At 39.6% G+C, this 16,613-nt stretch overlaps 1 protein-coding gene across 1 annotated transcript in view; it reads right to left on the bottom strand.

Annotated features, from left to right (window-relative positions):
* Positions 1-16,613, bottom strand: part of CSNK1E (casein kinase 1 epsilon) — a 43,564-nt gene that overhangs the window by 14,860 nt on the left and 12,091 nt on the right. The window contains exons 2-7 of the mRNA XM_075182949.1: positions 11,205-11,288; positions 3,584-3,694; positions 3,200-3,348; positions 1,599-1,827; positions 911-1,081; positions 266-414 (exon numbers count right to left, since the gene is read on the bottom strand). Coding sequence (XP_075039050.1) covers positions 266-414; positions 911-1,081; positions 1,599-1,827; positions 3,200-3,348; positions 3,584-3,694; positions 11,205-11,280 — 885 coding nt within the window. The 5' untranslated portion in view covers positions 11,281-11,288. The remainder of the gene's footprint in view (positions 1-265; positions 415-910; positions 1,082-1,598; positions 1,828-3,199; positions 3,349-3,583; positions 3,695-11,204; positions 11,289-16,613) is intronic.

The following is a 16,613-nucleotide window of genomic DNA, read 5'->3' as shown; positions in this document are numbered from 1 at the left end:
GTTAGATGGAGGGGGGGGGGGGGGGGGTCTTTAGGTCCAATGAGCAAGTTACTGGTTATTTAAGAATCACTAAACCTAAAATAGAAGTTTAGATATAAATACACGCACACACAAAACGTATTACTTTATCTAAAATATCTTTAGTTCTGACAAGCTCTTGAAACTTTTTACATGTATATTTGATTATCAGAAGCACTTTTAAGACTATTTGGATTTCAGGTTTAGTAGACCTTAAAGTATTAAACTTCCCCACTAATGGACTCACAAATTTCAGCATGTTCCAGTCGAACACGTAGTCATACGAGAAGCCTTGTCGGTGGAAGAGGTTACGGAAAAGCTGCCTCAGGTACGAATAGTCTGGCTTATCATCGAATCGCAGAGAGCGGCAGAAATTCAAATACGTTGAAAATTCAGCTGAAAGATAACAGCAGCATAGAATAAAAATGGTCTTAATAACTTTCGTCTTTCAGTCATAAGCACGCTCTGACCCTCCAACATGACCCCTCTACCAGGTGAAAAGTGTACCCGAGCATCACACTCCTTGTGCTAATGCAGTTACCTGGGCTGAATTCACTGGAGACCAGGTGGGGTTTAAACATTAACTCCCAGCACATGAGAAAATAAGTGGGAAAATTGGGAATCAGAGAGCATCAAATAACAATGTCTGGGCACCTTTAGTGATCTTAATGTATAAACAGACTGAACAATAGCCAAATAGACATGGAATATATAGGTAAAATAAAACCCTTATAGTTATCCCTGTCCCTAAGCAACTCTGACAAGCGTCAACATTACAATTGGCTTGTTTGGCCTTGTCTATGTCTAACATTACAAACATCCTACACTGACATTTTCATTATGTTCAGACTATCCATCCAGTTACAGGAGACACCTAAGATGAAGCACTTACAGGGGTAGCCTTTGCAGAGGACCTCAATAGGGGTTGACATTTTCTTCTCACTGATGCGTTCATATTTCTGCCGTTTGGTTGCGGCCTTCAAACCTTGCCAGGGGAGCGACCCGAGGTTAAAGTACATAAGCACGTATCCCAGACTCTCCAAATCATCCCGGCGACTTTGCTCTACATGGAAACAATGCAGAAATTAAAATGCAGTAGTACAAATCGAGCAATTCAAATGGACATTTATAAGATGGTTTGAAGCACAACTTTCAATCTTGCAGAGTTACCCTCAACTTCAACAATACACTAGAGCTCCTCTGTGATAATTAACTGCACAATCAATCCCAAATTTATATGTGCAGGAGTTAACAAAAACAAAACAAAACATGCCTGTAGGTTGAAGTGAGATTTAAGAAACTCTGTTCAAGATTGTGTGTTATATATCAATAGTAGTAAACCATGGTCTATTGTATTTTAAAATTCTATAGAGTCCATTTTGCAGATATAACCCCTAAGCTATGTCTAACCATTGGTTAGATACACTCCCATGCAAGAGTGTATATAACTTATATACAATGTGTCTACATAAATATGGTGCCTCAAGATACAACTTAAAGATACCCAGTCCAGGTCATTAGAATAAATATTAAATAGAACATACAACATAAGTATCTAGTCAACACTCGGGGTGACCTACCTATACCCAGATGAGTGTTTATAGATGCATATCTTGCAGTCCCAGTCAAGTTCTTGTTTTCTCTGTAGGGGATATGTTGATGTGTCCGAGCATCACGATACTTCTTGGCCAGGCCAAAATCTATAATGTAAACCAAATTGCCCTTCTTCCCGAGCCCCATCAGAAAGTTGTCTGGCTTAACATCCCGGTGAATGAAGTTCTTAGAATGAATGTACTCAATACGACTGATCTGTCACACATAAGTAGAATATAAATTACAAGCATGAACACACACCAGGGAGTTGCTAGTTCCAGTCAATTATTTAACATTTATCCAAATGTACATGTTGGAATGTAAATTATAGCTTTATGAGTAATTTCATTGTCACATCTGCAAATAACAGATTTTTAAGTCTGCCTAATTGTCGCACATACAGGAGCCCTATATGGTCCTGCTCTGAGGTTTGACTAATTTACCCAATTTACTTTAATCTGCACAGGTTTGATGAAATGCTATTCTGATGGGAAATTAGGGACACCTTCAGATAACCTACATACACACACTATTAGCCATGATAATTAAATACACTGGTCACTGGTAAATGGATTCCAACATTTTAATGACGCAGATCAAACAGTTTTGCCTTGAGGCCACTGTAAATGGCAAACTCAAAGCTTAAATAAAGAACTTAGAATGTTTTGGTTTCTATTATTTGAACTATAAAACACTTCTGCCGACCGAGAGTTTCTATGGTCTTTAGAACACCACCACCAATTACAGAAGGGGTGAAGAAACCAAATCATTGACCTCACGAAATGTACACATATAAAGAGATTTTACAAAACTTGGAAGCAGTTCAGAATGGCCTTCACCTGCAGTCCCGGCCCCTTCCTGCACCATTGTTCTCCTTCATTGCTTTATGCCCTTTTCAGCTTCACTGACACTGGCTTACTTAGAACGAGCAGTGGGTGAAGCTTGGGGGGCCATGAAGTAGAGAATAAGACTGCACTTGATCTTTACCAGCAGACTTCTGCATCGCATGACCTTCCCTGCACAATACGGGGAGGTCACACAGCACTAACTACATCAGAGGAGACAGGATATCACATGGTCCTCCTTGGGAAAGAGCTGCGTGACTCTGGCTTACTTCATTGCAGGTAAAGGAAAGATTTTTTTAGCAAAATCTCTTATGCAGTGTGGTGCAGAGTAGTTTATTTTCGGTTCCGCCTAAACATGTAAACAGATATATTATACTATCGGGCACATTAACACAACAAGCTCAGCAGGTTGTCGGATGGAAACCTCTCTGCAGAGTTGCGTTGTGCCTTTTCCAGCCACACCCCTAACCTTCAAAAGTTGGTGGTCATCCAGAAGTAACATGCTATTGTCATTTGTTTTGTTGCGGCTTGTACACTGCTTTACCTTACATTAAATATCTGATGACATGTTATTACATCTTGGTAACTCTGATTAAACTTATTATGGAGATTACGGGTAAGGTGTGGGCCTTTTGAAGGTTAGAGGGCCGTACATGCAGCCCTTGAAGTGTACAGGTTGCCCATCATGGATTTAAATACATATTTACAATGTGCCAAAGTGCAACTAAAACGGTTCCATTTACCATCTGATCTGCCAGGAGCAGCACCGTCTTCAGGCTGAACTTGCGAGAACAGAAATTAAACAGGTCTTCTAAGCTGGGGCCAAGTAACTCCATCACCATCACATTGTAATCTCCCTCTGCACCACACCATTTGATTGAAGGAATCCCCACTACCAGGAAAGAGGTTAATGTAAAAAGAAAGAAAACCATTAGCCAACCTGGCTGCTGAGCGACTGATGCCACACAGTGGAGGCAGCTATTTTCTGGGTCACACCTCCATTAGGTCACAAGTGAACTGACAGGCTACATTCTCAATACTAGATTGACCTGCAAAATGGCTGCTTCCAGTGTGTAAGCGACAGGCCCACCTTAAATAAACTCTCCCATTATTATGGCAGTTCTTACCTCCCCCCTGCATCATCTTGTAAAACTTGCTTTCAATGTGCAACTGAGGATGCTTTGTCTTCACACATTCCAGCTTAATGGCAACCTCCTCCCCCGTGGCAATATTTGCACCTGTGGAAACACAAGACAATATCTCCTCAAACAGTGTAAGGCGACGTATGAACTCAAACTCTGCCTAGAAGATGTGTTTCTAATGCACGTTAAGTTCCACTGTACCATATGAGACCAAACATAAAAAATAAAACATAAAATCACATTACAAAACATGTTTTTTCAAACATTTGGGCAGAGCACAGATTATTCTGCCCAATTCAACTTTTCCCTAAATAAATCAGGTTTAACTTCATAAAAGGAAATAATTCATTTTATTTGGGGCTCTGCTAAGGTTATAAGTCTTCTTCTTAACATCTGTTGTGCTTGGGTTTAAATGTTTAAAATGCCCCTTCACTGTGATATGCAAGACTAATGCGTTCAGAATACCAAATATCTAATATAGTACTGTATTTATACAGACGCTGAACGTGTACTTTTTGTAAACAAATTTTTGTGGTGCTCCTTCCTTGGGTAGTCCCACTGTACTACCACAGAAGGAGTATAACATAGACAGACTGTCCCACAGTAAGAGATCCTCAGTGTAGCCCAGCGGTTCCCAAAGGGTGCACCACGGCTCCATGATAAAGTCAGTGAGGAGCTGCACAGAGAGGACCTGGAAGACAGATGACACATGGGGCAGAGTGATGACTTGTGTACATATTGCTTTATCTTGTTTGATCTTATTTCTCTTAGCGATAGTCGTAAATTGTTCTTTGACAGAAATATAATTGAAAAATTTATATATATATATATATATATATATATATATATATATATATATATATATATATATATATATATATATATATATATATATATATATTTATTTTTTCTTTACCCTTGGATTTATGAGTATTATGTTTGCAAACAACTTAATAAGTATTTCTGTCCTGACCTAAATACTTATTACATTGTTTTGACACAACTACTTATAAAACAGGACTGCTTGGTAGTTATATTGAATTAAGGGTGGCTTGAAAAATTATGGGGACCCCAAGGGTGCCGTGAACAGATAAAGTATGGGAACCACTGGTGGTGCTAAACATACATTATATTTTATTCATTCAAATTATGCGAATGTGGGCACTGTTGGCAGAAGTAAATGTATGGGAGTTCAAGTTGATTAAAAAGAAAATACCTGGACATAAAACCTGTGTTTCTATCATTATAACTGTTCCAAGCAACATAAAGTAAACGCTGTAATATTGTATATCTTCCTTTCATATATAGTTAGTACATTGCAGCTGTGGTAAAGGTACTGAAACTTTAACCTGTTGGCTTGTCTTACCTTGTTCCTGCACTGAATACGTTATCACAAAGCAATCAGTACTGGGTTTTTTAAGGAAAACCTTCAATTGTTGACAATACAGGTTTATCTGATCACCATGACAGACTATTGTATAGCTAATGACACACTAGAGCTGCAATTATAGCTCCAATAACCAAGCAGGGCACACATTATTACATGGGATTAGCCTAAAGCACCTACTTACCTTTCTTAAAGAGAAGGGTTAATTAACATGGAGTCACAGTGTTAACATTAAGAGTATTACTACCTGAAAACAGGGGGGAGATAGATACTTAACCAACTGAACAATTTATTCACCCCACCCAAAGTAAAATCTGCACTGCTGTGAAAACTAGGATGTGAGTATGTACGAGTCTGGGCAGCACAGTGGCTTAGTGGTTAGAACTTCTGCTTCAAAGCACTAGGGTCATGAGTTCAATTCCTAACCACGGCCTCTAATGACAAACTCTGTGAAAGATTGAAGACGGGGTCATCTTGTATTTATTTTTCGGGGGGCAAGGGAAGGACTCTTGGGGGGCATATTAAATTGTCGGCGGGACCGCCGAAAATCCCGCGCTCAAAAAATATTACCGTTAATAAGGTAATCTCTCGCTGGATTTAGCTGCGAGCTGAAATCCAGCAATCCAGCGAGTAAAGTACCGTATTAACGTTTTTTCCGCACACGATTACCGTAATATCGGTAATCATGCACGGACCGCGGGATTTTCGGCAATTTCGCCGACAATTAAATACCCCCCTTGGTATGCATAAGCTGTAATAGGCTCCTCAACTCATCACTAGTTAAGCTGGGTACAAACACTATTGAAAATTACTTCAGATGCGATTTCTGTAACAAGTCCTGATCAGCATGCCGATTCATGTGTACACACGACACAGTTTACCTTCAGATCAGTGCTCTTCATCTGTCATAACCATTGGCTGAAAAGATTGTGACTCAGCACACTCCACAGACGTCTATGGACACTGCAGGTCATGAGAGCATACACACTTATACATTTGCCCGACATCGTTCCATTGATGACCGTGCTTTTTAGGAAATTTATAAAACCCAAACTATAGGATGTGCTTTGCAAAGATAAAACATGATCGTGGGAGCGTACACATTGTTGCAATATCTGATCAAAAACAGTGTGATCTGCATGATAATTGCATCAGTGTGTACCTAGCTTAACAATTACTATGCTGCACTATATTTTGGCCTCCCATATGCAGCAGTTTTTACAGGATGGTCCCAGTTTTTCTTGTTGAAAAATGTTTAACATCACAATCTAATAATTTAGAGAACTCAGATTGTGTATGCAGTATGCATACACATTAACAAGCAGTGGCGATACATTCCTAACCCTGTTTTACAATATTCAGCACCCAATAAGGAGCATAGTCAGGCTTTTATGGAGTCATCTAGTGTCAGGGTCCTATGGACATCCCTGTATTGTTCTTTTAAAAATAAATGGAACCCCAACTAGAAGTTATTTACAAAACATTTATGATAGTGCTGTAAATGATTCACAGAAACTGTAGCTCATATTCCCCTGGTGAAAAAAAAAGATATAAAAATGAAACAAATGTATATCTGAATGTGCTAGTGTATGGGGGATGTATGCTCAGCTAATGATATATATTTGTCTGTGTGCGCAGCCAATGAATGTTTTCACAAACAAAAATTCTGACATTATTTTAAAATATTTGGCCCAACTTGCCACACAGATAATATTTTGCAGATGAAATCCTGTGTGGTATTTTGTGCTAATATTTTCCTTTAAAACACAATTATAATAATGACTGGCATGAGTCACTTGGCCATAACTGCATAAACTACTAGGAATAACTGAGGATACATGGGAAAAGCCGATCAAAATGTACAACAACTCTAATAGTCCAACATATGAGTCATTTAAGTCAGCACAATGAAAGCACAGGCACCCACAGATCTACACAGGATGAAAAACAATGACGTGCCGCCTCACTATGGTGGCCAGTGACTAGAATACGCAGGGCAAACCCCAATAGTGCTTCTCAGGAATGCCTTGAAAACCAAAATGCAAAAAACACCCCCACAGGAATGCAGGTTGAGTTTCTCTAGTCTTCTCGGTTATTCACTCCAGCCTCTCTCCTACCCCTGCTACCTTCCTAAAATACAAGCAGCAGGTAGACAAGGGGAGGTCCCAGTGCATCACAAACCATCATGTTGCTCGGTGTCACTGACAGACAGAGCGGTCCAATGAGGTCACCCCTGTACACCACGTGTCCACAGCCTGTAATACAATGACCTGGTATGTAATACCCAGGAGCATACCCTCATCTATCTGCTGCCTGTATATGAGGTAACAAGCAGCGGTGGTAATGAATTGCAGCAAAAGATGAATAATGGGAGGGATAGAAATTAATCACAGGGGAGGGGGCATGGGTGCTGCTAGTGGAAAAGGAATTGCAAAGAATGGTGGCAGTGGTGAGGGGAAATTTAATGTCATTATCAGGCTAACAATAGTTGTGTTTCTGACATTAGCAGATATACCTTAACAGAATAGATAGATGACTCAAGTTTGCATTTTGTCATTCCAAAATATCATTGGGGAGACCAAAACGTTTCCTTGCATGTCAAAACTGGAAGGCCACAAAAAACTAACAAAAGAAAATACACATTATTTCACATCCTAACTAATGTACATTTACACAAGGTGATCATCACTTCATTTGGTATTTGCAAATTTCTTAGAGCACCATGTGATACAATACAAATAAAAAAGTCAGGATGGCACGATTGTCTACAATGCTCTAGTAAAACTGCTTTGCATGCTTAAGCAGAGATAAATCAGAAGCTCCTAGCCCAGCAGATGGGGGTAGACACAGCAAGATCTAGAGCAGAGGATGGGGGCTGGGAAAAATTCAGCTATCCTCTCCCCTCCTTATGGAACATTCCACCTCCAAACACATTCACAGTGTACAGACCCAGCCATGTTCCCTTCCTACTCTGCACCCTATGTACAGTGCAAATATTTAACCCATTACAATGCACACGCAGCACCAAATCAATAGCTAAAATAGGTATGCAAGCAGCTGCAGAGCCCCCAGCAAGCGCCCCCAACACTGCAGCGGTTTCCCATTTCCTCTAACCCTAAATGGCAAGAAACATCCTGTTTTCGCTTTGCTGCAGCACAGACATGCTAAAGGCAAGTCAGAAACTAAACCGTGTCTGGTCAAAAGGGATAAATCTATTCTCCTCCAACATACAACCTTTTGCTCAATAATACATTTCCATGTGATCTGGTCACAAATCTAATTTGTGTGCTTTGTGTGTGTGGATGAACCAGAACCGTATCCTTTAATTTTATTGTTATGCTAAACTACTATGGCCAGATTAGCATCCATCCTTCTATACTACCAACTTCAAAACACAGGCTAAAGCTAGTTTAAAGATTAGAATGTTAGTATAAATATACTGATGATGATGATAAATGATGATCTTTATTGGTTTCCACAAAAAAACAACTTAAAAAAACAAAACAAAAAAAACAAACTAAAAAAACGTAAATGAAAAATACAAGGACAAATAATAAAACAAAAAGCCGCAACAAAAGTATATACTGACTATGGTTCAATAGGTAAAAACGGTTATGTAGAAATGTATGATGAACTAGAATTAAATACACCTGCAATTAGTATAAAGATATAGTGTATCGTGGCAGCCATCAGTTGCACAGGGACCAGCGCTATGCTCAAAAAGCTCTTACTACTGGAGATAAAAATATACTTTATTACTAGTATACAGCAGCATATGTGTACAATTAACCCAAGCCTCACTTCTTACTGTCTGCCCTGCATTACAGAGCATGTTCTATGACTCAATGCAATATCATATTGTCTATGCCAGAAAGTTCCACGTATAATTAAAATGCAACCACGATCTGTAACGTGAACGTGAGCCAGAACCAGAGTGGGGTTTCTGACAAAGAGCAAAAATGTACTAAGACAAAGGGGGTAAAATATAAAGCTCACAGGTCCTCCAGAATCAAAATACAGTTTGTCACTGGGATATATTAAACAAATAATGGCAAAACACTTTGCATTTCTCATTTCTATTTTCAAAGGCATTATCTATTTAAACTAAATGGACTATGTAAATGTGGGACTAGATAGACGGAACCCTAGACATTGTCTCCAAAAAAAGACCTGTATTACTAATGTCAAGTTACTCAAATAGCTTAATATGGACAAGACTATTTACAAAGGACAGATTTAACCCACAAACAGGCTGGGTTTCTTATCTTCTGTAACATGCGTTTCCAAGAAAGAAATGAACTATTTGTACTGAGCTCTGCAGGATACGCAGTTATACAGAAATGGATGAGCTAAATACCTGATTATGTCAGGTCTCAGCCGTCTTAAAGTATTGGCTGCTGAACAGGGACAAACGTAAAGTCTAATGTCTGAACAGAGTGTAATCCCCTGGTACTCCAATGACCCACAAGAATATCCTTTCCCGAGGAGGGGGGGCAGTGTTTCCAGACACGGGAAACCTCCAGGACCTAAGAATGGAAGGCAGCCAGCAGATGTTCTCCCCAAGAACACCCTGAAATAGAAAAACTGACCCTGGATGTCTGAGCCAGAATAACACTAGTGAATAGGATAAGGGTCAGTATGTTACAGATCCCACCCCACAGAACCTCTAGGCAGTCTGCACTTTGGCTTTTTAGAAAAACATTCAGATGTCATCCCTTAAGACGTAACTTGCAGAGTGGTAATCTCCATAAGACAACTATGTATGATCAGGTCACCTGTTCTGTACCACACTGACTGGAATGGAAAAAGGTTTACAACAAAGGGATTGGTAACTTTTTTTAGTCTTGAGCCGAAATTAGGCATTTGAAGGGTTTGCACACCCCTTCCCCCAACACACACACACACACACACACACTTGTGCAGAAGAATAAAAGGGGAAGGAGGCATTGAGTGGGTGGTATTGGTTATAAAATATTCATAACCAATGACATAGATGTTTGGGCTCCATTGCTTGATACTTGTGCCCAAGCGATTTGTTATTTGACGTACCATGCCCAATATATACTAAATTATTAAAAATGACCCTTTGTCTTTCCCCTCAGAGCTCTCTGAACGGAGTTTTAAGATAAGAGATTCCATGTACCACACTGTCTCTCAACACTCCATCCCACTTTCAAAAGCAGCAATCAGCATTTCCAACAAAAGGTGGTGGTATGTGGTCTGTACAGCTCCTTTAAATCAGCTTGTGTGTGTTTTTTTTCCTAAATATTCTATTTACTTATAATTATTTTTGTGAGGTCTATAAATTAAATAACTACATGTTTTGCTTAGTTTTTTTTAAAATCTGCAATAGCCCTCCCCATCCCCACACCCCAACGTCAACGTCTTCAGAAGATTAAACTCGCTGGAGCATGTAGCTCCTCAGAACACAGCCTAAAGTTTTAATGTAATAAATTCCAGAGGATACATGTACAATCAGCTAAGACAACTACATACATCTGCAGGATTTTACAGTAATAATTTAGACTGTGAACCCTGGATCATCATAAGGCTGTAGACGCAGACAGTGGTAACCAGCATTCCTGGACATGAGACCTCTGATTTTGCAGGTTTGGGAGAGGGGGATTAATTGCAAGAAGAAAAAAAAAAAAAAAAAAACCTGTATTGAGCTCTTCTTTAGAATATTAAAGTAAAACAACTGAAAATAGATATTGGGGATTTCTGTGAATTTATATTACTACACTACTCCCATGCTCTACTATGGATATTCCCCAGCCTTAAGGAAGTCCCACTTATGTCACTGGGATCACCACAGAAACCTGATGTGCAAATCTCATTGGAGTACAGAGCACTCATACTGAACACTGCACACTATTTAACTGATCACCAGTGATTTTGATCCCGAGCACAGTGTTGCAACCCAAGGCGGTCACCAAGAGCCTGGCTCCATTGCTACTGCAAGTGAAGAGCGGCTCCCTAAAATAGCCCCATTTTAAAAATGTATTTTACCTTATTAAAGTCTGAGCTAGCATTGTAAGTAGTACGGTGGCTCGCAAGCAGTTAATAGTAATCAGTGCAACAATATATGAATACATCAAATCAACTTATATAGGACGATGATCAGGACTTTGCTCTAAAACCTTAGTCATATCCATTGCAGAGGGTGTGACTTCTGCTGGTAATACAGAATTATCAGTATTGGAGAGCGCTCCAGCTTACCTAAATAGATGTCTCCAAATGAGCCGCTTCCAATCTTCCTGCCCAGCCTGTACTTATTTCCCACTCTGAGCTCCATCGTTTAACCTAGAAACAGGAACATATGTTACGAACCATGTTAGCTGCAAAAAACCTTAGCAATGTGTTCTCAAGTCATTTTTAACACCATTTTAGTTTCATAAACTTAAGTACTGACATGAAGTACGGAGTTATGTACAATTCTATATGTGAATGGGATAGTAAACACGACATTTCTAAACAACAAGTGGACACACACAGAAATCAGACACCTGCTCTCTGGCAACAAGCAACACAGTGCCTGCTCTCTGTGCCCAGGAATGCAGCTAATGCCAGCACTCTAACCAGGGGAACATTCCGTACAGAACTCTCACAGAGGAAGGAGAGTGCACCCATCTGACAGGCTAATTTACCAAGTGACAAAAATCACACACACATACATACAAAGGTCTAGAACAGTTTATTTAAGAAGACTTAAAAATTATAGTGAGATAACACTTATTTTGAAATCAGTGTTTGCTTTGTAGAGCAGTTTGGAATGAAGAAAAACTTGGTACACAAATTAAAAAAAAATATATATATATAAAAAATATATATATATATATATATTTATTTGGGTGACCTGTTTCAAAGACTTTTTGCAAAAGGTCAATGGTTAACAACAGGCAATGACTTAGTGGAGAACAAAAAGTACATGAACAGTCACCCAAATATTTTCAGTCCTGATTACTGAAACTTTGTATTATTAGCAGAACAATTATATGAAAAAAGTTGCTAGTTATAGTTTTAAACTACTTTCAAAATTATGTAAGTGTCCTTCCAAGGAAATGATTTCGGGTAGAAGCAAAAACACAGTAAGAGGGCATTTACACACTTGGCCTCTCCTATGGCAGGTGGGCATATATAAAAAAGTTGGCATATCATGTTTCCTGTATGCAAAATGTTAACATTGTGGCAGTTGGGACCATTGGTAACTAGTATTCTGTGTAAGGCTGGGTACACACTACAGCTTTTTCACCGCACAGCCCGATATCGTATAAGTGTTCACACTCCACCAATGAGCGAGCATCATTCCAAAGCACATCGCATCGTTTGATTTATTTTTATAAATAGACTAAAAAAATCTCGGTCAACGATGTTGTTACAATTCTGCAGTGTGTATGCACTCACGACCAGCAGTGTAGGCAGATCTCCATAGAGTTTACATATTCACTATCTTTTCAGCCGATGGTTATGACAGATGAAGAGCACAGATCTTGTAAAACTTGTATAGTGTGTACACATTAATCAATTTTCTGTAGTGTGTACCCAGCCTAAGTATTAACAAAGTACTTGTCAACATCGGAGGACTGATAAAATGTCAGTTCAAGTCCGTAATGTGTAATACAGTGGTGGGAAAAATGCAGCCATGGGGGCGTAAGGCAGCCATGGGGGCGTAAGGCAGCCATGGGGGCGTAAGGCAGCCCACCCGACCAGAATCATTTCTCCGCTTTGTTCTATGTATAGTAATTTAGAGGTCACAGAGTGCAGCACATTCACACAATGTCTACAGTACTATATAGTACTGCTTGGACTGTATGAATACCTTGTGCTGCTGAACAGATAATATCATCATCATATATAATATGATCTAGTTCTTTTACACTAAAGTAATGAGCAGCCTCACGGCCCACTTGTGAGGCCCCTGCAAAATACCATGTGTCCACTACTGGCGCGGCGTCTCAAACCACTGCCATGTCATTGTCCTTTATTTAGGCTGTAATTAAATTTTCTTTCAACGCTCTTTAAAAAGTACTACTCCTTACCACTGTTTACAAACGTTACACTCGCCTTTCAGACACATGTCCCCAGTGTTAAGAGTATCACAATGACAGCAGATTCCTATTCCATCTTTCCCCACACAACACGACTAATTCCATGGCAGTAGCAGCACAACCCAACACTTAACGTTATCATTTGCTGGGACCTGATCACAGAGGCAATGTTCACTGCTGCACACTCACTTCACCCATGACCACCATAGTGGATTAACACCAGACAAGTCAAGTTACAGAATGTGCAGAAGAGTCTGTCCTATAGTATGGTAGTACAGTTTAGGATATCAGATTTAATTTTTTTCCCCAATTTTGGTTATTTGAATTTCTTCTAAGGGCATAAAACATTTTCTCAAACTGTCATTAGCTAAACAGATATCAACTCTGCACCTTCCTTCATCAAGCAGCCGTGGTGGTGCGGACCTTCATCAGTTATATCAGTAGATATTCTCCACCACTGCAATTTCTCTTCTATAACAAATGCTTGCAACTCTGAAATAGCTGATTATAATGACAGTATACACGGTTATAATTTGTAAATAGGGATGAGTCCCTGATTACAGGGAATGGTCACAGTTTGACCCCTAGGGACAACTCAATTTCTCGGCATTCATGACCAACACCTCAGGATTACCCTGTTGGTAGTATGCTGCTAACCAAAAGTCTCAATATTGTAAAACAAGCATCGGCAACCTGTGGCTCTCTACTACAAGCCCCAGCATACTTTGCCAGTTATTGGCTGGCTATCAGCTGGCAAAGCATGCTGGGGCTTGTAGTTTCACAATACTTGGGACAGCCATGGATTGCCCAGGCTGGGTGTAAAGCAGCTTTGTGTTAGTGGTTTTATGAAACCCCTGGGGTAATGCTGCCCAAAAACTTACATTTCACTAAAAATTTAGTTTTGAGCAGTCATATATTCAATGACAGAGAAGAGACAGTAGTGTATTGGGGACACAAGGTCTCATACCCGCTGGTGTTAAAATCCACACATTTACATGCATCTCTAATACTCATGTTTCCAACGTCCACATAACCACTTAAGTTTGTAATGGAGTTTGAGTGCTTTGCATAGCAGTTTTCTGAATGTTTCTTGTGCTGTTTAACACAATGTTAAGCATTAAGGTCATAGGAGTGACTTCCCTAATGCAAGTAAAAACGCTAGAAGTCAACAACCGCTTGACAAATACATTAGCTTTTGACATGTGGTTTCACACACAAATCAAGCGTCAGTGGGCTTAAGGGTCTACGAAATACAGATTTTTTTTGTTTACTAATCCCTATTTTTATATATGGAAAGTCTAACATAGCTAAAACATAAACATACAGCTGCTAAGACTAGGAGTGATAAAATGGGTATACTAAATTATAAGTATATGAAAGAACTTTACTCGAGCCTTTAGGAATATAAGAGTATTTTTATTCCCATCTTTCCTTAAACCCATTACATTTTCATTAGCGGCACATGTTCCATACACACATTGGAGGCTGCCACCAGAGATGTCTGTACGCATGGGTACGCTGGGCAGGTGCCCTGAGGTCCCACAGGCTTGCAGTACTTGAGGTCCCACAGTATATTATTCCGGGAGATTTATTGAGAACCTTCAAATCCTCTTTATTATAATGTTTAGATGGACTAATCACTGCAGTATCGGCTGCGGTCTGTACACTGATTTTGTTGGAGGTATCAATAAATATAAGCTTCATTTTATCGATCGTTTACATTTTTATTCCTGTAAATGGGGCAGCACGGTGGCATAGTGGTTAGCACTTCTGCCTTACAGCACTGGGGTCATGAGTTCGATTCCCGACCATGGCCTTATCTGTGTGGAGTTTGTATGTTCTCCCTGTGTTTGCGTGGGTTTCCTCCGTGTGCTCCGGTTTCCTCCCACACTCCAAAAACATACTAGTAGGTTAATTGGTTGATAACAAATTGACCCTAGTCTGTGTATGTGTCTGTATGTTAGGGAATTTAGACTAAGTCCCAATGGGGCAGGGACTGATGTGAGCGAGTTCTCTGTACAGCGCTGCAGAATTAGTGGTGCTATATAAATAAATGGTGATGAAATGGTGGTGTAGGTAGGGCCCCAGTACACTGCTTTGCCCAGGAGCCTATAATGCTGTTAAGATGACCCTGGCAGCCACAGTACAAACTGTCTAAGGTGCATTCTAATAAATATCCGTTCAGCCCACAAGATGTCAGACTAAACTGCATGTACGTTGACAGGTGCAATTTAGATGTTTGATGAATATCCATTTTGGTAAGGACGATAAGATAACACTAAGAAAAGAGGAAGAGAGTGTGGGGTGGGTGTGTGGCACTTTGTTTCGTTTAATTCAGATCGAGCCCAACTTCAAATCTGCCAGACTCCACACATGCAGTCTTGCAGGGCTTTAATAGCGTCACACTTTGAGGTGTCAGAATGCAGAGCATACTGCATCCATATATAGCTTGGTGATTATACCATACATCAAGATTTATTCAGGGAACATTTCAAAAAATCACAAAGTACACAAAGCACTAAACCAGGGCTACATTTATTCCTTACGGTTTGGAATAAAGTATGTACACTTTCAACTGATCATAAGTTGTCTTATTTGAGAAACATGATGAATTTTAGATTAATTAAATCATCAAAACAGACAAACATAGCATCAGTATACTAGAGCCCCATAGACCCTCCTCAGTGATTCTTGGTCAAATCACTAGAAGAGACGGCCAAAGGGTGTGAAGACGTATCACAGCTCCATATACATACAGACAAATAACTCCTCTCCTCGGAAACCACAACATGAAATGTTTCCTAGAAACAGACAAACACACTGCAGATCCAGTGTCAAGCTCAACAACCGGAAATAAATCCAGACCTTTCTTATAAAAGGGGCAAAAATGTGGTAATCACAAAAAAAACTAGATGATAGCCAATATATAAAAGATCACTTCATGACCCAAATGAGAAATATTTATATGCTGTGGCTGAACTAAGGCCACATACCCACTGGCCTTAAAATAAACGTGTTTACTAGAGTATTTAATGTTGTTTTTTTTTTTTTTCAATTAGCGTAAATAGACCAGACATAGGAAACCATTGCTTCCAGTGTCAGCACACATACTTGTGTTTATTTGCATTTGGGTGTGAAGTTTACATTGTAGTTTCCAGAAAGCTTTTTGCTCTGTTCAAGGAGTCTAACACAAATTAAACACATTGAGGTGAATGGAACGACCTCCAATGACCTCCAGGACACAAGCAGAAATGCTAATTTTTCGAATTTCAAAAACATTTGTATTTGACACGCGGTTCATAGATTTTAGAATGCAGACCAAACGCCAGTGGGTATAAAGTTTAAAAAGGGTGTTAGATGGGCACTTTTTTGTAGCTAGAAAGCGCTAGCATTCAGAGCTGGGGGTATATTTACTAAACTGCGGGTCTGAAGAAGTGGAGATGTTGCCGATAGCAACCAATCAGACTAGCTATCATTTTGTAGAATGTACTAAATAAATGATAGCTAGAATCTGATTGGTTGCTATAGGCAACATCTCCACTTTTTCAAACCTGCAGTTTAGTAAATATACTCCCTGGTG

This window comes from Mixophyes fleayi, chromosome 8 (assembly GCF_038048845.1).
Source record: "Mixophyes fleayi isolate aMixFle1 chromosome 8, aMixFle1.hap1, whole genome shotgun sequence".
NCBI lineage: Eukaryota > Metazoa > Chordata > Amphibia > Anura > Limnodynastidae > Mixophyes > Mixophyes fleayi.
Note: the sequence above shows the minus strand (reverse complement) of the source record. Positions and strands in the feature narration are given on the sequence as shown.